We start from the raw sequence: 25,737 nt of genomic DNA on the forward strand, positions 1-25,737 counted from the left end.
TAATGTTGGTTCTAAAGAAAAGACTGAGCCTTCAGGTTTGATTTCTGGCTCTCTCCCATTCTTTGTCCTCCTGGGGATGATGCACCTTCATAATATACGTGTATACAACAAATATCCATCACCTACCCATTTAGAACTAGTGATTCAGGCAGTTCGGGTGCATGCCTTTAACCCAGCACTTAGGAGGCAGAGGCAGGCGGATCTCTGAGATCGAGGCCAACCTAGTCAGTGCATAGAGTTCTGATACAGCCAGGGCTACACAGGGAAACCCTGTCTTGAAGGGGGGAAAAAAATGGAAGTAGATTCTTCGATGCCTTGAAAATACAGTGGTAACTAAACAGAGATAGCTCTGCCTGTGTATGTAAGAGTAGGGCAATGTTTAATTAGTACACGATTGTTGCTCATCGTTGTGGGGAGAACTGTGAAGAAGTACTAGAAACTATGAGACAGCAAAAACAAGTATTCTCATCAAGTTCTTAACTGCGCCTACAGCCTGTTCTAAGCTTACTTTTATTTTCAATGTGCGCATGCGCACCCGTGTGTGAGCATGTGGGAGTTGAACACTTTTGGGAGTTGGTTTCTCCTTTCTCCTTGCGGTCTGGGGGTCAAACTCGGGCCATCAGGCTTGGCAAGCAAGTCTTACTGGCTGAGCTATACAGGCTGGGCCAACCCATCCACCCTGGTCTTCAGTTGAGAGAACTCTTGTTTCTGCCTTTCCCGACAAGAAATCTCAGCTCTTTGCTGTGGGCCAAGAGGAACAGACTTTCAGAGTGGGAGGTTTGTGGGTTTTCCTGCATCTAAAATGAACTTTCAACTGTTTCTTCCTTTTGGTTCCCCTTTAACCTATCCTTATTTTGCACGGTATTTTGAAGATTTTTGCATGGTCATCTTCAGAGTGAGTGGAATTTACCCACTCCTTGTCATTCCCCTTTTTCCACTTTCAATTTGTTGACTGAGTTTTTGGTGTTTTTTTTTTTTTTTTTTTTTTTTTTTTCTGAGAAAAGGCCTCACTATGTGGCAGCCTGGGAATTCACTGTGTGGTCCAGGCTGGCCTCAGATTCACAGAGATCTGTCAGCTTCTGCCTTCCCAGTGCAGGGGTTAAAGTCATGTGCTACTGTGTCTGGCCTATACATGTATTTTGATAGACTTACTATAAGTCAGGCTGCCTTGAAACACTGTATCCCAGGTGGCTTTGAACCTGTGGCAATCCTCCTTAGTCTTGTAAAAGCTGGAATAACAAACATAAATTACTATGTTCAACATTTTTAGGTTTTTTTTTTTTTTTTTGTACTATGGATTGACTCTAGGGCTTAGTACACTCTGAGTAAATACTCGACCACTGACTTGTGTCTTAAATTATTAAAAAATAGAAAAGTGGGGCGGAGTGGATAGAGGGGACTGCTGTAAACTCTCAACAACCTGAGTTTAATTCCTGGGCCCCACATGGTAGAAAAAGAAAACCAACTCCTATAAATTATCTTCTGACTTCATAAAAAGGACTGTGAGGGGTTGGGGATTTAGCTCAGTGGTAGAGCGCTTGCCTAGGAAAAGGCCCTGGGTTCGGTTCCTGAAAAAAAAGAACCAAAAAAAAAAAAAAAAAAAAAAGGACTGTGTTTGCATGTGTGTGTGGCCTAGAATTTACTATGTGTGTGAGGATGATTCCTTCTCCTGGTCCTCCTCCTTCTAACTCCCAAGTGTGATTATAGGATATATATATATATATATATATATATATATTTTTTAAAGATTTATTTATTTTATGTATACAAGTACACTGTAGCTTTCTTCAGACCAGAAGAGGGCATCAGATCCCTTTACAGATGGTTGTGAGCCACCATGTGGTTGGTGGGAATCGAACTCAGGACCTCTGGAAGAGCAGTCAGTGCTCTTAACCTCTGAGCCATCTCTCCAGCCCCCCCCCCTTTTTTTTTGAGACAGGGTCTAGTCTTGAATTTTCTCTGTAGCCCATGCAGGTCTCAAACTTGGAATCCTCCTGCCTCAACCTCCAGAGTTACTGGAATTGTAACTCTGCACAACCAGGATTGACTTAATATCTAATTTGTGTAAATTTAAAATGTTTTGCCTGGTAGTGGGGGGCACACACCTTTCAGCTCAGAACTCCAGAGACAGGAGAATCCCTGAGTGCCAAGTCAGTCTGGTCTACAGAGTGAGTTCCAGGATGGCCAGGGTTACAGAGAAACCCTGTCTTAAAAAAAAAAACAAAAAAAACCCATGTCTGTAATCCATCATGTCAAGTTGAAGTGCCTGAGTAGCACAGGAAGTCCTGGGTTTATTTCCCAGCCAGCACTAGAGAAAAAACAAAAAACCTAACCTCTCCACATATACTAAATTAGGGTGTTTCATAAGATTTTATTATGTCTGTAGCCCATAACTTATCATTGTTAAGACTAAAGATCTCTACATTAATCAATGTAGCTTTTGTGTTTGTTCCGGGAACTTTTTACCTACAAGTCAGACTGTAAATCAGTACAGATCTTCTCTGTGAACTTAGGAACTTCCTGAAAATCCACTTATCTCAAGGGTTGGGTGCTCACCAAAAAAACACTTCCTTCTCCAACAGTGAGAGTCTGGACTCAACTGGCCAAATCCCTAACTCTCTGTTCTTATCGACAGAGCTGGGCCTGGGTTCAATCCCAGCAACCCAAAAGGGAGTGGGAGATCTGATTTTCATTTCTTCACTTTGTTTGTCTCAAACTATTATACCATGAACAACCAGAGCTCCATCTTGAAAAGGTCACCTCAAATCACTCCACCTTAGAGTACAGAACTCTCTAAAAACAAAATCACCTTTTACTTTTTCTTGGAGGTACTGATGAGGTCCTGTCAGAGCGCTTTTACACTTGCCTACATTAAGAAATTTGACTTAGTGAACACATCGCTGTGGGCTCTTTATTATGTGGTAGTAAGGATGTGGCAGTCACGGTGATGGGAGTTTACAGCCAGCACAGTTAGTAAGTGCTGGCTGGCTATGCTGGGAACTTAAAACTCTTGTGTGTGCGAGCATGTGTAGGTCAGAGAACAACTTTTGGGAGCTGGTTCTCTCCTTCCACTGTGGGTTCTGGATTGAACTCAGGTGCTACCCATTGAGCTACCTTGCCAGGCGTAGTCTAAAATCAGACACACTGGTGTCACAGGAACACAGGAGACAGGAAACAAACCAAAGGAATGCATAGCAAGATGAGGCTGGTGAGAACTGAAGGAATTCCTTTTCTGTCTTCATGTAGAATCAACACAGTGGGATTATCTGTATGAGTCAACCTAGCTGCGTAATCCGCTTATCCTGTTATAATTCAAATGGCCTCCTTTTCATTATTGACTTGTGACTGTGCCCTCATAGTTTGAACTTCTAGAGGCTAAAGTTTTTTGTTGCTATTTATTTTTGAACAGGACCTCACTGGGGCCTGAACCAGTCACAATCCTCCTGTCTCTGTCTTCTAAGCACTGGGATTACAGCCACAGACTACCATGCTTAGCAATAAGACTCATAGCTTGTTTACAAAGCAGTGGCCCTAGGTCCAATTTGCCGTCGCAATTTTCCTTTTATTGAAAGTACATTTTTTTGCTTGGAGAGATGGTTCAGTGGTTAAGGGCATTGGCTGCTCTTCCAGAGGTCATAGGTTTGATTCCCAGCACCCACTTTGGTGGCTCACACCCATCTGTAACTCAGTTCCAGGGGATCTGGCCCCCACAGACATAACACCATATACATAAAAAATTTTTCCAGGGGTTGGGGATTTAGCCCAGTGGTAGAGCACTTGCCTAGCAAGCGCAAGGCCCTGGGTTCGGTCCCCAGCTCCGAAAAAAAGAAAAGAAAAAACATTTTTTTCCCCCTCACATACTATATCCTGATTTCTGTTTCTCCTCTCTCTAGTCCTCCCTACCTCTCATCCCATCTGGATCCACTCCTTTCCTCTCAATATGAAACAGGCTTCTAAGGGAGAATTAAAATAAACCTAACACATTGGCTAAGACAAAACAAACAGAAGAGAAAGAGCCCAAAAGGAAGTGTAAGAATCGTGGCTGGAGAGATGGCTCAGCGGTTAAGAGCACTGACTGCTGGGCTGGGGATTTAGCTCAGTGGTAGAGCGCTTACCTAGGAAGCAAGGCCCTGGGTTGGTCCCCAGCTCAAAAAAAAAAAAAAAAAAAAAAAAAAAAAGCACTGACTGCTCTTCCAGAGGTCCTGAGTTGAATTCCCAGCAACCACATGGTGGCTCACAACCACCTGTAATGAGATCCGATGCCCTCTTCTGGTGTGTCTGAAGACAGCTACTGTGTACTTATATATAATAAATAAACTTTAAAAAAAGTGTAAGAATCAAAGACCCATGTTGGCACACTTGAGAATTCCATAAAAACACTAAACTGAAAGTCGTAAAACAAAGGAACTTTAGGGTAAAAAGAGGTAAGAAAAAAAAGACCCTGACATGGCGTTTCAAGACCAGAACCTCCGCAGGAGCAGTTGCGTTCGTTTACTGTTGCTGGGCTTTCATCCCCTTACAGGTACTGACTTCCTTGGAGTGAATTTTTATTTGCGAGTGGTTATCAATAGGAGATCATCTGGGTTAGGGATGGAGATAGGAGTCCACTTTTTTGGGCCCTAGGACCTTATCTGGTGAAGATCCATCCAGGCCCTGTTCAGGCTGCCTCAGTTCTCCCAGTTCATGTTCATCGACCTTTTTTGATTTAGAGGGCCTTGTCTTCTTGGTGTTCTTCATCCCTCAGGTTCTTACTCTTTCTGCCTCAGCTCTGAGGGGAGGAATTTGATAGACATCCATTTAGGGCTCACTGTTCCAAGGTCTCTCAAGCTCTTCTGTTTACCTTTTTTTTTTTTTTTTTTTTTTCAACACAGGGTTTCTCTATGGAGATCCACCTGCCACTGCCTCCCTCGTGTAAGATTAAAGGCCTACTCTAACCTTCACACTTCAGTCCGGAAATACTTCTCCACACTGCACAATGTGGTTCTGTAGCACTATATACACACATTCTTTATATCATGGCACCAGACATCATATAGTCTCTGTACAGGACATCTATCCCAGAGCTGAGTCTGTTCGGGGCAAAAACCAATGACTTACACATACTTGAAGCCAGGCAAGCTGTGGGACATAATAAATGGAACTTGAGTTAAACTTGTAACGTGATTGTGGTTATTGAGGGTTGAGGATTTGCAAAGTCAGTGGGGAGGCCCTCCACACCTGAGCTCTAAGTTACCAGAGCTGAGTCATGGAGTGAGAGTGAAGTCACTGTGAGGCTGAGGTTAAGTCATAACAGTAACACATGTAGGCAAACTGACAGAGAGGACAGTAAGGGGGAGCAGATCTAGGGGGATCTCCACGCGGGGGTGGGGCAGGAAAGGCATTCAGCAGCAGGCCCCACTTTTAAGCTTCTCGCAGGACCTGTTAGGGAGAGAAGATGCTTAATAACTTGTAAGCTAGGAACCAAAAGCCCAGTTACCCCCAAGTGCCGCAAGGCCACGGGGCCTCGCAGAGTCAACTGCCCCTTTTAAGTCATTTCAGTCTTCTGAGTACCATCTTTTAGACCTGCACAGTGGGACAATCCAGTCATCGCGGCCATCATCAGATCCACAGGACAAGGACCTCCCTGGACCTTCCCAGCCGAAAGAGATGACCCGCGCCGTCTGAGCACCGGCTATGGGTTTATCTCATTCAGGCCCACGCCCCAGCCTCAGGGCCTAAAATCCTCTCTCGGTCCCTCACAGCGTGAGCCCTCCGCTCCAAGCTCGCGGAAGGCACGGCCGGAAGGGGCGGCACTACGCCCGGCGAATCCTTCTCGCCATGGCTTCTCGTGGCGTCGTTGGCATTTTCTTGCTCTCTGCTCTCCCTCTCTTGTGTCTGGAGCTCCGGCGCGGGATCCCGAGTCTCGGTAAGTGTTGCCTTTCCCCCTCTCGGTGCTCACAACTGGGATGCTTTCACCGGAGTGGTGCGTACCTCCGTGCGCTTTTGACTACAATCCCCAGAATGCATCGCGCCCGCCCCTCTTCCGGAGCCGCCTCCATTTCGCGGGAAAAGTTCTATGCACCTCTGGCCTTGGTCGGCTTGGAAAGGGAACGGAGTGAGAATTGCGGGGAGGCTTATGAACTGCTCCGCCTCAAAGAGTGATGAGAGGCGGAAATAAGTAAGCTGAAAGCACGAAGGTCTTCAGGGCATTGAGACTGAACCTTAAAATCAAGGAGCCATCGCCTGGAAAAAGGGAATGGTTCCGGCGAAGGCCTTGTGTCAAGATCAAGGAATGGATGAAAGGAGTCCCCAAATAACATGTATTAAGTCCTTAGTTTAAGTCAGACTCTGCAATCACAATCTCCACGACTGCCATTAGGACTTGTAGGTACTGTTAGCTAAAACAGCTCTCCACCCCAAAGCGGGGACGAGTTTATTTTGGAATCAACCCAAAATGCCCATGGTCTGGGAATACAGGTTTAGATAGCTTCAAATTCTGTTCCCATGGTTCCATAAAGTTTTTATAGTAACAGCCAGAAATATCATAAAGCACTTCAGATAGCTATTGGTCTGTCGGGGAGATGAGTTAACAGCAACGCGTAGGGAAACCTCTCTCAGAGACCTCAGATGCTCACAAGGTTCCGAAGTTTTGGGTTGGTGGAAAGTTGTGGGCTAAGTTAATATATTGTGTAGGTTTCGTGTGATAGTTGTAGTCATTGACTATTACGGGGGCTAGAGCCCCTTTATAGTATATATATGTTATAGCCCATAATAATTCCTGATTAGGCTCTGGACCTGCAACATTTGAACCATTCCACAGTCTAAAAAGTTCTTATCATTTAATCACCTTTTGTAGAATATACAATGTAAGGGGAGGTTTCTTTACCTGTTAAAATCTTTACATTCGAGAGCACTGTGATCTATTGAGGACGACCAGTGACTAATTGGAGGTGGTTTTGATTTTTTCTTTAAAGATTTATTTACTATACATATATTTTTATACACACACATATATATATACATATATATACACATAAATACACACACACACATATATATATACATATATATATACACACACACACACACACACACACACACACACACACACTATAGCTGTCTTCAGACACACCAGAAGAGGGCATCATTACAGATGGTTGTGAAACACCATGTGGTTGCTGGGATTTGAACTCAGGACCTCTAGGAAGAGCAGTCAGTTCTCCTAACCACTGAGCCATCACTCCAGCCCTGATTCTTTTTTTTTCTTTTTTCTTTTTTTTTAGCCAGGGTTTTTCTGTGTAGCCCTGGCTGCCCTGGAACTCACTTTATGGACCAGGCTGGCTTTGAGCTCATAAAGATCCATCTGCCTCTGCCTCCCGGGTGCTGGGATTAAAGACCTGGGTCACCACCGCCCTCCATGGTTTTTCTTTTTATGTGTATCTTTTGAGTCTTCAACTAGCTTAGGTTAGCCTGCATCTTGAAGCAACCTCCTGCCTCAGGCTTCCAGGTCCTGAGAGGATAGCTGACAGCCTAGGTAACCCAGAGTTTTTTTAAAGGGCCATCCTGTGTGGAGAATGTTTTGGAAGGAAGCTATTAGAGAGCGTGGTGAGGCAAGCTAGGGTTTGCTGAATGAGGATGAATTGTGGACAGAGTCGGGGTAAGGTGAGGTAGACACAAAAGACCTCACAGATGAGTAGTTTCTGTGTCTGCCTCCCTCCTTAAGCGTGTGTGTGTGTGTGTGTGTGTGTGTGTGTGTGTGTGTTGGTGTGATTGGTGTTGTTTTTCGAGACAGGGTTTCTCTGTGTAACCCTGGCTGACCTGGAAGTCACTTTAGACCAGGCTGGCCTGGAACTCAGAGATCTGCCTGCTTCTGCCTCTCAAGTGCTGGGATCAAAGGAGTGTACCACATTGCCCAGACTTTAAAGTTAATGTCCAAGGTAAAGTTCTTTTTCCTCCAGCCTAACTCCTCTTCAACCAAGAGTCAGGTGCCCTGAAATATGCCTGAGACAAGAAGTGAAAATAAAATGGTGTTTGAAAAGCTAGACTGGGGGCTGGAGAGATGGCTCCCTGATTAAGAGCACTGGCTGTTCTTCCAGAGGACTCTTATTCAATTCCCAGAACCCACATAGCATCTCACACCTGTCTGTAACTCCAGTTCCCAGAGGAAACCCACACCCTCACATAGACATACATACAGGCAAAACCGATACACCTAAAATAAAAAGAATAATTTTAAAAAGCTAGAAGTTTTAAAAATAAAAAACTAAAAACCATTGTGAAATCAAATGTCAGGGCTTGGGTGGTTTGAATACACTTGGCCCATGGGAAGTGGCACTATTAGAAGATATGGTCTTATTGGAGGAAGTGTGTCACTGTGAAATTGGCTTTGAGGGCCTATGTTCAACCTCTGCCCAGTGCAGAAGAGAGCCTCCTTCTGGCCTCTTTCAGTCAAGATGTAGAACTCTTGGTCCCTACAAGACCATGTCTCCGTGCATGATAACATACTTCCCACCATGATGATAATGGACTGAACCTCTAAAACTGTAAGCCAGCTCGAAGTAAATGTGTGCCTTTCTAAGAGTTGCCTTCGTCATGGTATCTCTTCACAACAATAAAATCCAAACTCAGACAAGGCTAAACAAAACAAAAGAACAACAACAAACCCCTAAAAACTCGCAGAGGATACATTTTTAATCCTACTGTGCATGTCTTGCCTCCAAACTTAGCAAATTGTTTTGTATAGACTGATACTCCTGCTTTATTCTATGGTATTTTTAGACAGGGGTTCTCTGTGTAGCTGTGGCTGTCTTGGAATTCTCTTTGTAGACCAGGATGGCCTCGAACTCACAGAGATCAGCCTGCCTCTTCTCTTCCTCCCGAGTCCTGGGATCAAAGGTGGCTAGTGATTCTGTTTAATTAATTAATTAATTAATTAATAATTAATTAATTAATGGTTTTTATTCTAATTCACTTGCGCTCTCAGAACAGTATAAAAAGCACTGATAAACACATGAGTAGTAATTTTATGTGTAAATGACTTGAGTAAGTGCTGGAAACTAGAGAAATGCACAATGGTGGAATTCAATTGAAGAATTTGGTGATTTGGGGGCTAGGCGGAAGTCTATAGCTCAGTAGAGAAACGTATTCTTAGAAGGCTGGTGGCTGAGCCCCAGGACCTGGTAAGTAAATAAGCAAATGACATTTGGGTTGGTAGGGTGGCTTCACTAGTAATGGCAGTCACTGCCAAGCATAATGACTGGAGTTGGATTCCTGGAACCCACGATAAGGGAAGAGAGAGAAGAGAAGAGAGTGAAAAGAGAGAGGGGCGGAAGAGGAAGGGAGGGAGATAAACAGAGAGAGACAGAAAGAAAGAGAAGTTGATTCTTGGTAATTGTCCTCTGACCGCTTGTGCAGTGAGGGATATAACAAATACTTTAAATTATTTTTCTGTTATTTTGATGAGAATGACTAAAAATAGAAGTGGGTTTCACAAGATATCACTCTTAATCTTATTTAGAAGCAAACCAAGTTTTATGTTTTATTAATGTTCATAATATTTATATGCAGCGGGACGTTGTGGGTTCCTAAAACAGGGTGTTTCTTCTAGAATGATTTCCTGACGGTTTGCAGTGACCACCATGTTGAGTTTTAGGGCCCTAGAAGACTTGGGAGACCAATCAGGAGGCTGTGCCATTTAGCATTTAACTCCGCTTTCTAGTGCAAACAATCCGCCATTTATTATTAGCATCGGGAGAGAGAAAGTTTCTTTTTTTTTTTTTTTTGTTCTTTTTTTCGGAGCTGGGGACCGAACCCAGGGCCTTGCGCTTCCTAGGCAAGCGCTCTACCACTGAGCTAAATCCCCAACCCCAAAAGTTTCTTTAGGAAAGATGTTTAATTACATTTTTTTCTTTATAAGGAATTAAAGATCTCATTTTGCTCAGTGGCCGGGTATTCCTACTGCTGGCCCTGCTTACGATCGTCATTTCCGTGACCACCTCCTGGTTTAGCTCACTTAAACCTCCCCAAGTTCATCCGAAAGGTAAGTTTAATGCTTGTACTACCTTAAAAAAATTTTTTTGTTTTTACTCAAAAAATAAAAAGTAACCTTTTCTACTCAATTTTTTCTTACTTATTCTACAGCAAGAACTGTTTTATCACTAATTTATCATGTGTAATTTCAAGTGGGAGCCTGTTCTCTCCTTCCACCGTATGGGTTCCAGGGATGGGAACTAAGGTCATAGGTTTCTCAGTAAGTGTCTCTGCCCACTGAGCTATCTACCAGCCTTGGGAGCTTTAAAAGCCCTGCATGGAGAGGTGGTGGTGGGAAAGAGAACTGGCTGCTCTTCCAGCACCCTGAGCTCTAGCCCCAGCACCCACATGGGTGCTGACAACTGTCTGTAACACTAGATTCTGGGGCTCCGACACCCTCTTCTGGCCTCCATGGGCATGCATGCATGTGGTACAGACATACATGCAGACAGAACAGTCACACACATAAAATTTAAAACAAAGCAAAAAACAAAACAGAACAAACCCTCCCCCCCCCCAGTATTGTACTTGGCTTCTAACAAATTACTTTTAAAACTCCCAGCTATCCTTAAATGCTATTAACAAAAAGCTTCCCAGTAATGAATTTGTGGGGTTTTTTTTAATAATTTATTCATTTTTATTATATCTTTATGTGCATTGGTGTTTTGTCTGCCCATGTCTGTGCGAGGCTGTCAGATCCCATGGAACTGGACTCACAGGACAGTTGCGAACTGTCATGTGGGTGCTGGGAATTGAACCCCTGTCCTCTGGGAGAGCAGCTGGTTCTCTTAACCCCTAAACCATCTCTCCAGCCCTGGGTTTTGTTTTTGAAGGTAGGCTCTGGAATAACCCAGGGTGGCTTATTACTCCCTCTATAGCTGACGATGACTTCGAACTAATGATCCTCCTGCCTCCACCTCCCCCTGCCGAGATTGCAAATCTGCACCAGCATAGCTAGTAGTTTGTGGTGGTGGGGAGCCAGCCCAAGGCTTGGCGTGTTAGGCCAGCATTCGCTGACCAAACTGCAACCTTAGCCTCTGTAACTTATTGCTTTTAAAATGTAAGTCAATACAAGGAATAGTGTAAACGTATAGCTCCTTCACCTTAGCCATGCAAAACATAATTGCAAAGGATCACTCAACCCAATACTATATGGCTCTGTGTGTGCTTTGGGGATTCCCAGTCATATAGATTTCCCGCTTTCTCTGCTTTGATCGTTCATACTTCAAATGATTCAATTTACATATTCAACAAAAAACACTGTCTTTTCCATTAGGAATTTCTAATCTAATAAAACCTAACAATATGTTGCTATCAAGAAGATGGTTTGCTGTTTACGTTGCATTGGGAGCTCCTGTGGTTTGCTGGTTTTAATGTGGAAATGTGCCCTCCACAGTCCTGCCTTTGTAAATTGTTCCTTTGCATTATTTGGGTGTGAGTCAGTCACATGGCTGATTTATGGCTTGACAGGTTCTGTGCTGAGCTGTGCTTGCCCTGCCTCCACTGGGGTGCCCCAAGCCATTCAGGGGAGGCAAAACACAGTCTATAATGGGGGTCCTCAGTTAATGTTTTTCCAGGGTGGGAAACAACGGAGTCTCGGATGTTCGCCCTGATTCCCAGTCTCCTGTGTACCCAGGCGCAGCTGGGGTGCCTCTGGGAATTGGGAATAGGGGTCCCGATTGGCGCTTCCCCTCAGAATACCCATGTGCCAGGCAGGAAGGGGAAGGCAGAGCCTTGGAAGGGGGGCTGAACCGGTTTGGTTCCAAGAGAGGGGCTGGGAGAGATTTAGGCTCAGCTCTTTGTGACAGCAAACCCCTCCCACCCCCATCCTTGGTGAAGAGATGGTCCGTGCTTGTTCAAACTGCTTGATTTGATGATTCGTGAGAACGCATCTACTTTACACAGGGTGAACCAGGGATTAATTACCTTTTGCAGGAAGGAATTGGAAGGGAAGCTCAGTGACTCTCAGCCCTATCTTGACACCTCATTAGCATGGATTTTATTAGCTGGGCTTTATGCTCCCTGACTGATTGTCCTCTCAGTGGGGTGTCGCATGGTTTGTTGCAGAACAGGTAAAGGGAGGTAGAGGCAGGTAGGGTGTGGCCCCATTCCTACTGTTCTTAATTCTGAGATTTATGGGGTTTGGGCACACTCAAAGCCTTACTGGTTCTCTGCCTGCTGGCTCAGTCCACCTGCCCTGCAGTTCTTGGCATAATCTTCACTGAAGGCAACATAGCATAACATTAAAGCTGTATCTAGGTTAGGAATGTGGCACATGCTATAATCGTAGTGTTCGGGAAACCGAGACAGGAGGATCCCCAGTTTGAGGCCAGCCAGGACTACATAGGGAGACCCTGTCTCCAAAAAAAAAAGAACTTTGTAATACACAATAATATCACAATAACATACAATGTTAGTGAATTGTTCCAGTACAGCTTTTATTATAGGTTCCATGTGCACACGTTTATTGTTACTGTTAACGTTACCTCTGTTATTGTTTAGTGTGCAGTGTTCAGATCTAAAGACTTGTTCTCAGAGAAAATGTAGTTGGTTCTTTAGAATTAAAAGGTACTTCTCTGTTTTGGATTCAGAAGGAGAAGAAGAGAATGCGAAAAGACAAAAACTCGCGAGGGAGAGGCAACAAGAAGCCCAGGGCGAGAAGGTGAGGCTCAGCCCTTGAGGGCGCTGCGGGCACTGTGGGCGCTGTGGGCGCTGGTCCCTCACTCTCTGCGGTGAGCAGTCACTGGTGCCTCATTCACAGTGCATGTGAGGAGCTGGAGGGGTGGCTCAGCGGTTAAGGGCACTGGCTGCTCTCCCAAAGGTTCTGAGTTCAATTCCCAGCAGCATATATGGTGGCTTATACTGCATATGACAGTACCTTCCCTCCTTTTTTGAGACAGAGTCTCTTGTGTTGTGAGATGACCTTGACTTTACAATGTCATTGAGGACAACCTTGAGTGCTGTTCACTGCCTCCACTTCCTAAGGGCTGGGCTGGGATTACCATACTTAGTGTTGACCCTTTTTTTTTGGTTCTTTTTTTTTTTTTTGGGAGCTGAGGACCGAACCCAGGGCCTTGCGCTTGCTAGGCAAGCGCTCTACCACTGAGCTAAATCCCCAACCCCCTCAGTGTTGACTCTTTAATTTTACAATAAAAAACCTTATTTATTACATTTTATTCACTCTTCATTCATGGGTCTGTGGGACGAGTGTGGAAAGAGTTGGTTCTTTCCTTGTCCCAGGGTCAGGTGATCAGACACGGGGACAGGTGCCTTTACCCACATGGACAGTTGTACTTGCCCTGGCCACTGTTGTAGCCAATGTTGGCCTCAATCTCAGGGTCTTCCTGCCTCAGTTCAGCAGCCTGAGTGCCGCTACCAAAGGTGTGTGCCACCATTCCCAGAACATCCTTGTCTTCTGCGTGCAATATTTTTTATTATTTCGGAGTCTTGGTCACTGTTCTGTTGCTGCAAAGAGACACCATGATTCTAGAAGAAAGCATTTAATTAGGGGCTTGCCTAGTCCCTGATCGTCATGGCAGGGAGCAAGTATGGCACAGTTGAAGTAGCTGAGAGTTTTATTTCCTGGTCCCCAGGTAGCAGGCAGAGTCAAAGTCGCTGGGCCTGGCTTGGACTTTTGAAACCACAAAGCCCACCCCCAGTGACATGCCACCTTCAACAAGGTCACACCAGCTAAGGTGACTAAATGCTCAAATATATGAGCCTGTCTTAGGGTCACTATGGCTGTGATGAAACACCACGACCACGGCAACACTTATAAAGGAAAACAGTTCACTGGGGCTGGCCTACAGTTCAGAGGGTCAGCCCATTGTCATCATGGTGAGAGCACAGCAGCGTGCAGGCACAGGGAGAGCTGAGGGTCTACATCCTGATCGGCAGGCAGCAGGGAGAAAGACACACTGGGCCTGGCTTGACTTCTGAGAAATTCAAAGCTCCCCGTCCCTCCCCACATACATCAAGGCTTCCTTGTTGAAGGATTACACGTCCTAATCCTGCCAGTCCCTAGTGACTAAGCAGGCAAATATATGAGCCTATGGTGGTGGTGGGGGCATTCCTGTCCAAACCAGCTTGAGTTTCAAACCTTGTTCTTGATTTGTAACTTTGTAGACAGCGGGAGCTACACAGAAACGCTGATGTATAGTAATCACACATTTTCACTCCACCAGGCCAGCAGATATATACAGAATGTCTTAAAGCCTCAGCAGGAGATGAAGTTGAAAAAACTGGAAGAGCGGTTTTACCAGATGACGGGGGAGACCTGGAGGCTGAGCACGGGCCACAGACTGGAGGTTAGGGCGCTCTGCTTTTGTACTTGGAATCCTGTTGTTGGTTTCCTGCTAGGCATGTGTGTTATGCCCAGTGTGTGTGCGTGCTCGTCCATGTAGACACTCTCGGGAGTTAGTGTCAAGCGTCTTCCTGTATTCTCCTTTGTAGATTGTGTCTCCCACTGAACCCAGAGCTCACAGTTTCAGCGATGCTGTCTGGATAGGTCAGGGCCCTGATCCCTGTGTCACCTCCAGCACTGGGGTTACAGATACCACCACATGAGCAGCAAATGCTTTCTCACCCAGCCCTCTCCCCAGCTCCCGTGTGTCCTTCAGATGTGTTGCCAAGGCCCACGTTTGTGCTCATGTTTCCTTGTATGTGTAGTTATTTGTGTTTGTAGTTATGTGTGTTTGTAGTTATGTGTTTGTGTGTTTGTTGTTATGTGTGTGTTTGTTGTTATTTGTATGTGTGTAGTTATTTGTGTGTATGGTTATTTTTGTGTGTGTGTGTATGTGTAGTTGTGTGTGTGTAGTTATTTGTGTGTAGTTATTTGTGTGTGTGTATGTAGTTATTTGTGTATGTGGTTATGTGTGTGTGTATGTGTAGTTGTGCGTGTATGCGTGTGTATAGTTATGTGTGTGTGTGTGTGTGTGTGTGTGTGTGGTTATGTGTGTGTGTGTATGTGTAGTTGTGTGTGTATGCATGTGTATAGTTGTGTGTGTGTGTGTTTGGTAGGGTTTTGAGTCTGAGTCTCGCTGTGGGACTCAGGTCAGCCTTGAACTCACTTTGTGGCCTCCTACTTGCAGTGACTCTCCTGCCTCTGCCCCTTAGTACTGGGGTTGCAGGCACCAAGCCCAGTGCTTGACTCCAGCATCAGTTTTATTCTGTGCGTTTGTGTGAGGTGGTTAAGGGACCGTTTCTACCTGTGGTAGAGAATGTGTTCCTTGAGAAAACTACTGAGTAACACTGTCCTGAGCAACTTCTGATCTTCGCTTAAGTAAAATATTCAGATATGCAGAGTATTGAGCTCTCATTAGGAAACAGAGGTATTTATTTTTATTTCGTGCGTGAGTATTTTGCTTGCATGTATGTATGTACTCAGGAGAGGGTGTCAGAGTCGTCACTGGAGTCATGTGGTTGTTAGCCTTCATGTGTGGATCGGGAACAAACCTGTGTTGTCCACGGAGCAGCTCTTCAGTGCTGAGCCTTCTCTCCAGCCCTAAGCTCACATCGGGTGGAGCACGCCCAGCTCTGTTTCTGAAATCACGGGCATGAATCCTGTGTTTTCATTTGGAAGTGAAGGGTTACAATCTAAGTATTTATACAGAGCAACGGGATATCCAGCTTTCCAGGTTAGAGTAGCTGCTGACGGGTTTATACTGAGGCCATTTTTTTGTGTGTATTGTGTTTCCAGCTTATAGGGCATCTTACGTTGCCTTGTAAAGGAAGGGAAGGATCCCGTAAAGGTGTCAGGGTGCGTATCCAGTCTACAAGGCCAGTTCTTTTTTTTTTTTTTTTTTGTTTTTTTTTTCGGAGCTGGTGACCGAACCCAGGGCCTTGCGCTTCCTAGGCAAGTGCTCTACCACTGAGCTAAATCCCCAGCCCCCTACAAGGCCAGTTCTTACCTGTCTCAGACACCACCTAGTCAAGCTGGGCAGCACACAGTGCCACTGCCCTGCGTTGTCACGTCCTGGGTATGTGGTACATGTGTGACATGTGGACCCAGGACGAGGCCCCAGGGCATCAAATGTGCTCTCTGTCGCTCTCCACCTCATCTATGTAATTTTCATCCTATTACCCTGTTTGTGTGGTGTTTGCCTGCCTGTGTGTCTGTATGTACTACAGTCGTGGCTGGTGCCATAGAGGTCAGAAGAGGGCATTGGCTCATGTGGAACTGGAATCAGTTGTGAGCCGCCATGGGTGTTGTGAGTCAAAACCAGGACTTCTGCAGGAGCAGCCAGTGCTCTTGACCACTGAGCCACCCGTACCTCATTTTTGAGACACTGCCCCTGACTGAACCTGAAGCTCCGTGCTGTCACTCGTTAGCTGGCCGGTGAGTCCCTGGGGTCTGCCTGTGACTCCGGAGTTACAGGGACGCCCTTCCATGCCCAGCTGTTATGTGAATGCTGGGGATTTGAACTTAGGCCTCTCTGGTGTTGGAGCAAACATTCTTACGCCCCGAGCTAGCACGTCTTCAGTTTCTGGGCCAGTGGACACAGTTAGGCTGATTTTATTTTCGTTTATTTTTGCTTTTGAGATGAGGTCTTGCCACAGTCCCTGGGTTGGTTTCCACCTCCTTGGCCCAGGCGTCCTGGAGTAGCTGAGACCACAGGCGTGTAGTTCCATGTACTGCTGAGTTCCAGTGTGCAGCACTCTATCCCACTCAACAGGCGGGCTTTAGCCTGACTGGTAGATTCGGCAATGGCCCCAGAGTGACTTAGTTATTAGTACTGCTGTCAGAGGTGGTTAGTGGTGTCGCAGCAGCCCAGGAACAGGGCAGACTGTTGGCGTGGTCGTTCTGAGGCTTCCGTGAGAATCGTGGTGTGAGAGCTGAATTGGATCTGTCAACTCCAACCTGTCTACAGCGGGCTAGCCTGGGCTTCACTAGTGAACTGCTTGGCGTTATTCCTGTTCCCCGTGTTCCTCTCACACATTTTTCTTGATAAAGGAAGGGCCACTAAACCCCAGTAAAGTGGTGACCATTCCAGTTCTGTGAAGAAGGTTCTGAAAACGTTAGAGCGAGGAAGGAGTTCCTGAGCGATTAAGTCTGTTCTAGAAAACTCTGCATTAGTGTTGGCTTGATGTCCTTGGGAGGCCTGCTCTGTTCTGGGGAGAGATGTGAGGTGGACCTGGGGGAGCGGGAAGCTGAGTGGGGTGGGAGCAGTGGAAAGAGGGGAAACTGTGGTCGTGATGTATTTATTGTATAAGAAAAGAATAAAAATTAAAAAGACATTCAGCATTAAATTCTTTTCTGAGCAGGCCGTTTAGTGAGATATGTGAGGTGCTGTCTTTGTGGTCAAGTGCTTTAGAGGACAATAAAGAACTTCAGTCTCACAGAGGTTAGTCCCGGTGGCTGGAGGGCAGAGCGCACTGCCGTGCACTGGAGAAGGCAGAGTCAGGTTGTGCTCTAGGACATGCGTCCACTGACCTGTGGGCAACCCCACCCCATCTTTCCCCACTTCCCATAGGTCATCACATTCTGGACCTGTTAGGGCCCATTCCCTGGATCAAATGGTTTTATGTGTTGCTCTCAGATGCGCTCTGAGGCGGGCTTTACTCTTCTTGTGGCTGTTTTGCCCAGGTGGAACCACGGCAACAGATAAGAGTGTAAGGAGCAACCTTTGCACTTCCTGGAGTGGCTGCCGTTTAGAGGCTGATTACCTTGTAGGCTGGGTCTGCACGGGGGAGCCTAGATGTTTACCAGAACCGTACACTATGGTTATGCTTAGCTACGGATATTTTGGAATCACATCCTGAGACATTCCTTTGTAGGCATGTTGTTGTGTGACTTCCTGGGGAGATAGGGCACCATTCACAGACCAAGGAGGTGATTCCTCCCAGGTCTAGCTTGGTGAGTCAGGGAATTTACAGGTGTGCAGGTGAGGGGGAACTCACTCGCTGTGCCACTCAGAAGCCCGAAGGTGACAGTGATGCAAAAGTGCTGTAACCCTGGGTCTTCCTGCACCCCGTGCAGACCGCAGTCAGCAATAGTTTTCCTAACACTGAGGAGGGGTCTTTATGCATCCGAGACTCTAATGCTCTCCGGGTCCTTTGGCCTTGGGCCTCCTGGGAATAAGGATGAATCAGAGGAAAGAGCTGCACATCCCATCTCCTGTTTGCACAGCCGCTGACAAGCACATCACCTCCCTGCACGGCTGCCTTTGAGGCGAGGAGGTTGAATACCATTAGTCTTTTCCTTGTTTCTGTCTTTGGAGAGACTCAGTGGTTAGTCAGACAGACAGACACTCGTGAGGCAGAGGAGGAGATGCTGAGTGTCCGGGGCCAGTCTGGACTCCATATGAGCTGCAGGCCTGCAGGGCCGCCTGGTGAGGTCCTGTGCTGAAGCACAAAACAGCTCAACAACAGGAGCGCCGAGCAGGGTCTTGCTAGCTTTTCCTGGGCGGGGAAGACCTCCGAGCCCGGCTCGATAAAGGTAGACTCTGGGACTCACTCATGTGCTCTTGCCCAAAGAGACTACACTCGGGTTGTTTTTGACAGGAGGATGAAGATTCGGAGTTTGAAAATTCAAGTCAAGCGTCTTTTGAAACAGTTAACGGAGAGGCAGCAAGAAGACAGAACTTGCCTAAGTTTTTGACTGAAATTTCACCACCCGCTCAGCCGCCCTCAAGGAAGGAGGTTTGTCCACACCCACTCTCCAAGTCTGATGGAGGATGACAGGAGCGTGTTCTTTGAGGGGCTACTCTGGGAAGAGGAGGATGCTCTTAACCCGGGTGGTGTCTTCCCACAGCCTTGTAAAGGGGTCAGCTCTGTGGATCACTGGTCCTACTTAAAAGTCAACCCCTGAGCCAGGTTAGAGGAAAGCTATGGGGTGAATGGTACAGAAATAATTTGATAGTGTAGAGATGAAAGAGACCGTGCTCGCAAAGGGAAGCATTCCCATTGGCTGCCTTAAGACATTGCTGTCTTGGGAGCGCCTTTTACAGGTTGAATGCCCTCATTTGACGTTCTTGGGATCAGAAGTATTTCAGATTTTAGAATATTTTCATGTATACATCGAGATATTGGGGTAATGCTCAAGTGTAAACACACTCAGTTTTTGGTATCCCTTATTTACATAAACTGAAGACAGTTTATTCAGTATCTAAATAATTCTGTGTGTAATGGCATGGCTTCTGTCTCCTCCTCCCAGGTACTGCAGCACGAGCCAAGGCAGAGGGCCGGGTACAGGCTATGCACACAAGCGCTCTGGGCTGCCTCCCAGGCTGCACTCACTCTTCTTTTTTTCCTTTTCTAATTAAAAGACATTTAAAAATTACACGTACCTACTTAGTGCATTATATGTGTGTATGTATGAGAGTGTGAAGATCTGAGAACTACCTGGATTCTCTGGGGGATTGAGCCCAGGTTGTCACCCTGTGCCCTAGTCAATGTTCTATTGATATGAAGGGACACCATGACTGTGGCAGCTTTTATAAAGGGAAACATTTAATTGGTGCTGGCTTACATTTCAGAGGTTTAGTCCATTACTGTCAAGGAAGGAGCGTGGCGGGCACAGGGTGGGCATATAGGCAGATATGGTGCTGGAGAGGTAGGTAGCTGAGAGTTCTGTATCTGGATCTGAAAGCAGCAGGAAGAGAAATTGGGACTGGCTTGAGCACTTAAAACCTCAAAGCCCACCCCCAGTGATGTACTTCCTCCAACAAGGCCACACCCCCGATAGTGCCACTTCCTGAGTCTATGAGAGCCATTTTCATTCAAACCACCACATCTGGTAAGCCACCGTGTTCACCATGTAACTTTGATATAAACTTTATGTAGTTTTGAGATACTGTCTACTGTATAGCCCTGGCTATCCTAGAACTTGCTATGCAGACCAGGCTAGCCTTGGACTCAGAGATATGCCTGTCTCTCTTATAGATCTTAAGCACTGGGGTTAAGAGAAAAAGACAGAAAGCAAGTTAGACACAGCTAGAAAAAGCTGCCTCACGTTTTCATTGTAACTGTAAACTAACTTTCTTCCTGCCTTCGTTTGCTGAGGCAGGGTTTCTCTGTGTTGCCCTGGCTGTCCTGGAACTCACTCTGTAGACCAGGCTGGCATCAAACTCAGATCCACCTGTTTCTGCCTCCTGAGTACCAGGACTCAAGGCTTCATTGTGCACTTAAAAAACCGTTAGTTATTTATTGTATGTGAGTGTGTGTGTGCATGTGTGGGGCAGAGGATAACTATGCAGGAGTTGGTTCTTTCTCCTCCATGTGGGTCCCAGGATCAAACTCTGGGTCAGCTGGACAGCAAGCACTGTTAACTGAGCCTCCAGGCCCGGCCTCGCTGTAAAGGTCTGAGAGATGTACATAAGAAGCCTTTTAAACCCTAGGTGCATGTGGCCTATTGTACGGGGTTTCCTCAGAGCTTTCATATTTCCATTTCGTATTTCTTTAGGTTCCTGATTTACCTGAAGAACCATCAGAAACAGCTGAAGGGGTACGTTTCTCTATTATACTCCCTTTCCTTTGAAATCAGGTCCCGTGGGCTTAGGGGGAAGAGTGGGGTCCTTGCAGCTGCCTTGGGGTCAAGTCTCTTCTGAGGATGGCATCAGACGCTCCGCTGAGTGCGGCTTGAGATCAGGCTGCGGAGTGGGAGGGTCCAGCCCGGCTTACTAACAGCAGCGATGAAACGGGCTTCGCTGTGTTCTCCACTTACGATGAAGCCGGCAGCTGCTTGTGCGATTAAAGAATGGTTCGCTGTTGCTGGGCTGGGCTGGATTCTGCACCTGCTGTCACCGACTGTCCTGCTTTCTGCTACTGGCTGTCTTAGTTACAGGTGACTGATGTAGGGGACCACATGTCTTTTGAACCATGGAGTTGTAAGTCAGCATGCCTAGAAAGAGAACTGTCTGTATCCCATTCGTGAGTTCAGCATCCTTTAGACTCCTCAGAAAAGTTTTTTGAAATAGCCATGCACAGTTAAGAGACTTAATCTTGTCAACACATTTCTAACGTTCAAGATTGCTATCTGAGGGGTTGGGGATTTAGCTCAGTGGTAGAGCGCTTGCCTAGCAAGCACAAGGCCCTGGGTTCGGTCCCCAGCTCTGAAAAAAAGAAAAGAAAAAAAAAAAGATTGCTATCTGAATATCTTAGGAAAATCTGAAAACTTATTCACAGATAAATTAAAAGCAGTCCAGACACTGTGTATGTATATGTGCCTGCAAGAGTTTGTGTCCCACATGAGTGCAGGAGCCCATGAAGGCCAGGGGAGGCCATTAATCCCCTAGGATGGGGTTGCATGAGATTGTGTTTCAACTGAGGTGGGTGTTAGGACCTTAACCCAGGGCCTCTGCAAAAGCAGTACATGCGCTCTGCCCCTTTAAAATAATTTTTTTTTCTTTTAGATTTCATTGTGGAGCTTTCAGGGGTCCCACTGTGGGACCCAGCAGTAGAGGGCCATGCCATGGAGACATCTGTATAGCATAGGGCTGTTGTTTGTTTGCTGGGGGCAGTCCTTCAGCTAGCTCATCTGACTCAACCTGACTTCCCCACCATTCGGTCTCTCCACGCGGCTCTCACTGCTCTACCTTCCTGCCCTCTGCTGACCTCGAGCTTGCTTCTGTCTCTGCCGTTCTCTCTGTGCAGCGGTTCTGCTGCGGCTCCAGCAGCCAGCTCCTGATTATGCAAAATGCCACACTTATTCGTTTGGTCTGAACCAAGCAGCACCAGGACAGTGCCTGGTCCATCTCTCTGTGCTGCCTTTTGGCATTAAGGGCTATGTGACCTCCCCCAATGCACTTGCCTTTTTGGGCAGGTGTGCAAGTGACAAACATTTATATATCCCGCTCTCCTGGCGAAGCAATTGAGAACAATTGAGAATGCAGGGACATGCTTTTTTTTTTTTTTTTTTTTTTTTCTTTTTTTCGAGCTGGGGACCGAACCCAGGGCCTTACGCTTCCTAGGCAAATGCTCTACCACTGAGCTAAATCCCCAACCCCAGGGACATGCTTTCTTAGTTGATAAAATATCCCCAAATCATTTAATATGCATGAATGTTTTGCCTGCATGTATGTCTGTGCACCACATGCATGCCCATTATCTTAGGGTTTTAGTGCTGGAAAGAGACATCCTGACCATGCAACTCTTATAAAAGAAAACATTTAATTGGGGCTGGCTTACAGTTTCAGAGGTTCGGTCCATTATCATGGTGAGAAGCATGGCATCGTGCAGGCAGACACGGTGCTAGAGAAAGCGCTGAGAGTTCTACATCTTGATCCGTAAGAAAGCAGGAGACTGTGTCACTGAGTGTATTTGAGCATTTAAGACCTCAAAGCCCAGGGGCAGGAGAGTGGTTAAGCACATTGATGGTTAAGCTCTCCCAGAAGACCCAGTAGACCCAGTTTCCAGCACCTACATAGCAGCTGACTAACGTTCCTAGGGTTATGATACATTCTTTGGACATCCACGGTTGTGGTGGCTTGAATAGTTAGGCCCCCATAGACTCAGGTGTTTGAATGCTTGGCCACAGGGAGTGGCACTAACACTAGTAGGAGGTGTGGCCTTGTTAGAGGAAGTGTCATGGTGGAGGTAGCTTTGAGGTTTTTTTTTTAAGATTTTTTTTTTTTAATATGAGTGCACTGTGGCTGTTTTCAAACACTTCAGAAGTGGGCATCAGATCCCATTACAGATGGCTGTGTTGCAGGGTCATCTTTTTTTTTTTCTTTTCTTTTTCCTTTTTTTCGGAGCTGGGGACCAAACCCAGGGCCTTACACTTGCTAGGCAAGCGCTCTACCCCTGAGCTAAATCCCCAACCCTGCAGGGTCATCTTGAGCGTTTGATCCTCTCGGCTCCATCTTGGTAGCTAGGAACTGCTTGTATCACCATGTGTGGCGTAAAATTGGTCCTGGTTCTTCCTCCTAGCCACATGCTCTCAGAAACAAGATGCAGACTCAAAATATTATTTATAAATACCTTGCTCTTATAGCTAGGCTTTACTCTATCATAGCTAAAATAACCCAATCATTTTAACCTACATTCTGTCACATGGCTGGTTACCCGCATTCAGATGCCAAGTGTCCGTCAACTTACATCTTCCCAGGTGGGTTGCCAGCCTGCTCTATCCCAGAATACTGTCTCCTGGATGTCTCTCACCTTCCGTTTCCTGCCCACGCTATAGGCCAAAGACTTTTAAATTGACAGGTAGTGCATCCATACAATACAGGAAATATTCTCGCCACAGTGTGGTGCACGGGTAGTGGGTTCTGAACCCAGGGCGTTGTGCTGCTAGGCACTCTTGTACCAGCTGAGCCTCATGCCCAGGCTACAGTAGAGTTCCGCCTGGAACTAGTTCTAGTTCTGTCTTTGTTTGAGGTCTTGTTTTGTAACTTAGGCTGGCCTCAGATGTGCCGTCCTCCTGCCTGGGCATTGTGTGTGGATTGGAGTGGGTGACCACTGTAGCTGACATTTCTAATTCACAGGTGGTTACTGTTGCCCTTCGATGCCCAAGTGGACGTCTTTTGAGGAGAAGATTTTTCAAGTCGTGGAATTCACAGGTAAGGAAATCAATGTTTTCAGAAATAGCGTCTTACGAAATTTGGTCAACAGTGTGTTCAAATGCAGTGGGAGACAAGAGCACACAATTTGAGGGTTCTGCACTGCAGTTTGAGAGAATTATGATCTCTACATAACATTGTTTTCCCCTTTCATTTTCTTTTTTTCATATTAGGAAAGAATAATCTCTGAGCTACATTTCCCTAGTTGTTTGGCTACATTTAAGCTGATGGGTATCTAGTGCTTACCCTGTAGTCAAGGCTGGCCTGGAACTCACTGTGTGGTAGCCTCCCAAATGACTAGGTTCTAGGCATGAGCTACCACACCTAGCAGCTTATTTTAAAAAGTTTTAATTGGGGCTGCAGTGTAATATGAGTGTAAAGCTTCCGCTGCAGGGGCTGTGGACCTGACAACTGGCAAGACTGTGAGTTCAGAGCCAGCTAGGGAGGCTCTGTCTCAAAACCACTGTCAACTTACTATGACAGAGTGTGTGCTCAGTGCATGTATAAAACCGGGGTTCAATTCCCAACACTTCCAAAACCATCTTAAGGTTATGACATACAGATTTATTCTATAGATCAGCAGTGGCTCCTGGGCTGCTGGCTGGCAAATTAAGGCTTGGGCTGCATGATTTGATACTTAGACTCCCTGAGAACATTATGTCTGTCATTTGTCTGACTTTTGTTGTTGAGACACAAGATCTTGCTGTTGCAGGGGTTGGTCTCAAACCCAGTAACTTTTGGTTCCAGTAAGTTTCCGATCTTAGCTCTGGACTTCAGCCATAGTGCAGTCAACCACGCTCAGCTTTCTGTTTTTGAAGCAAACACGATCTGTTTAAAGTGTCATGTTTTGAGGCAAATGTGTTTCCAGTTGGGTGTGGTATGAACATTTTCTCTTTCTTTTTGGTGGTGCTGGGCTTCAAACCCAGTGTGTATATGGTAATCTTTATGGACAATACAGGGAAGGCCATAGTCAATCAGACTTTGTCTCAGGTATGCCAAAACATGTCAATTTCGACAAGGCCTCTTAGTGATTTCAATCCAAAAATTTTCCCAAATGTTTTTTTTCAAGACAGGGTTTCTCTGTGTAACAGCCCTGGCTGTCCTGGAACTCTTTGTAGACCAGGTTGGCCTCGAATTCAGAGATCCACCTGCCTCTGCCTCCCAAGTGCTGGGATTAAAGGTGTGTGTGTCACCATGCCTGGCCTCTTCTCGAACTTTAAGTATTTTTCATCTCATTTATGGATTAGGTTTTGTTACTATTATGACAGTAGGCCTACACTTTCTGGAACAAAGACATCTAAGGTTCTCCTATCTCCAAATTCATGACATATTGTTCTCCCTTAAAGTCTAAAAAAGTTTCTTTGGAAGATATGGAAATTTCTTTTTATTCATTCCTAGGGACTGGATTTCAGAATGACAGAGCTATACAGTGCCACAGTGACAAAGATTCTGGAGGAACGTGTGTGGTTTCAGTCTGATACTTTTTTTTTTTTGCCTCTTAGGTCTTATTTGACTGGATGATGAAAATTGGGTACCACAGATCCCTATACGGCCTCTCCACTTCCTTTCCCAGAAGGCCTTTGGAGGTGGGGGGAGGCTCGTCACTGGAGGACATAGGAATAACTGTGGATACTGTACTTAATGTGGAAGAGAGAGAGCAGAGCAGCCAGTAAAGAGAAGTACCTGAGTCCTTCAACAGAGTGCTGTTCACATTAAAGCCATGCTGTACCTTGAGCTCCTCTTGTCCACAGGCGTGTACTGTGGATGAGGACCGCCTTGTGATGGTGTGTGTCTCTGTCATCTTATAACGTGAAGAGGTAAAAAGCACATATCGTAAGACAGGCAGCATCTGATGATGTTACTGCCTCAACTCCCAGGATTTCTGAGTTAATTAGACTATCTTCAAACCAAACCAAACCAAACCATACCACACCACACCACACCCTAGCTTATGTAAGAACTATGATTTCTGCTTGAGTCTACCTTACCATATAGTATTTCACAATTCAGTCAAAATCTAAGGAGGAATGTAGATTCTATTGTATTTCTAAAAATTTAAAGAAATTCCACGGCCAACTGATCCTATATAATTTTGACTTAAATCTGGAGATAAAGTTTGTATGACATGAACTTTGGGGAATATATTGAAACTGCAGTAAACAAGGCCATTCTAAGTGCATTTGAAATGTGAGCTGTTGTTTGTGTGTGTGCTGATGCCCTTAGCAGAGCA

At 45.8% G+C, this 25,737-nt stretch overlaps 1 protein-coding gene and 1 long non-coding RNA gene across 2 annotated transcripts; one reads left to right on the forward strand and one right to left on the reverse strand.

Annotated features, from left to right (window-relative positions):
* Positions 1-4,841: 4,841 nt before the first annotated feature.
* LOC116914710 lies at positions 4,842-5,583 on the reverse strand. Its single transcript, XR_004389764.1, has 2 exons — positions 5,551-5,583; positions 4,842-5,418 (listed from the first exon to the last, which is right to left on the reverse strand). It is a non-coding gene; the product is annotated as an uncharacterized LOC116914710 (long non-coding RNA).
* Positions 5,584-5,791: 208 nt separating this feature from the next.
* Positions 5,792-25,693, forward strand: Ubxn8 (UBX domain protein 8). The gene is made up of 8 exons (XM_032919139.1): positions 5,792-5,905; positions 9,896-10,018; positions 12,600-12,670; positions 14,193-14,315; positions 18,511-18,648; positions 20,411-20,452; positions 23,433-23,507; positions 25,010-25,693. The coding sequence occupies exons 1-8, from the start codon at positions 5,818-5,820 to the stop codon at positions 25,178-25,180; spliced, it is 831 nt and encodes a 276-aa protein (XP_032775030.1). The 5' UTR covers positions 5,792-5,817; the 3' UTR covers positions 25,181-25,693.
* The last annotated feature ends 44 nt before the right edge of the window (positions 25,694-25,737 follow it).

The sequence above is a fragment of the Rattus rattus genome, chromosome 13 (assembly GCF_011064425.1).
Source record: "Rattus rattus isolate New Zealand chromosome 13, Rrattus_CSIRO_v1, whole genome shotgun sequence".
Taxonomy (NCBI): Eukaryota; Metazoa; Chordata; class Mammalia; order Rodentia; family Muridae; genus Rattus; species Rattus rattus.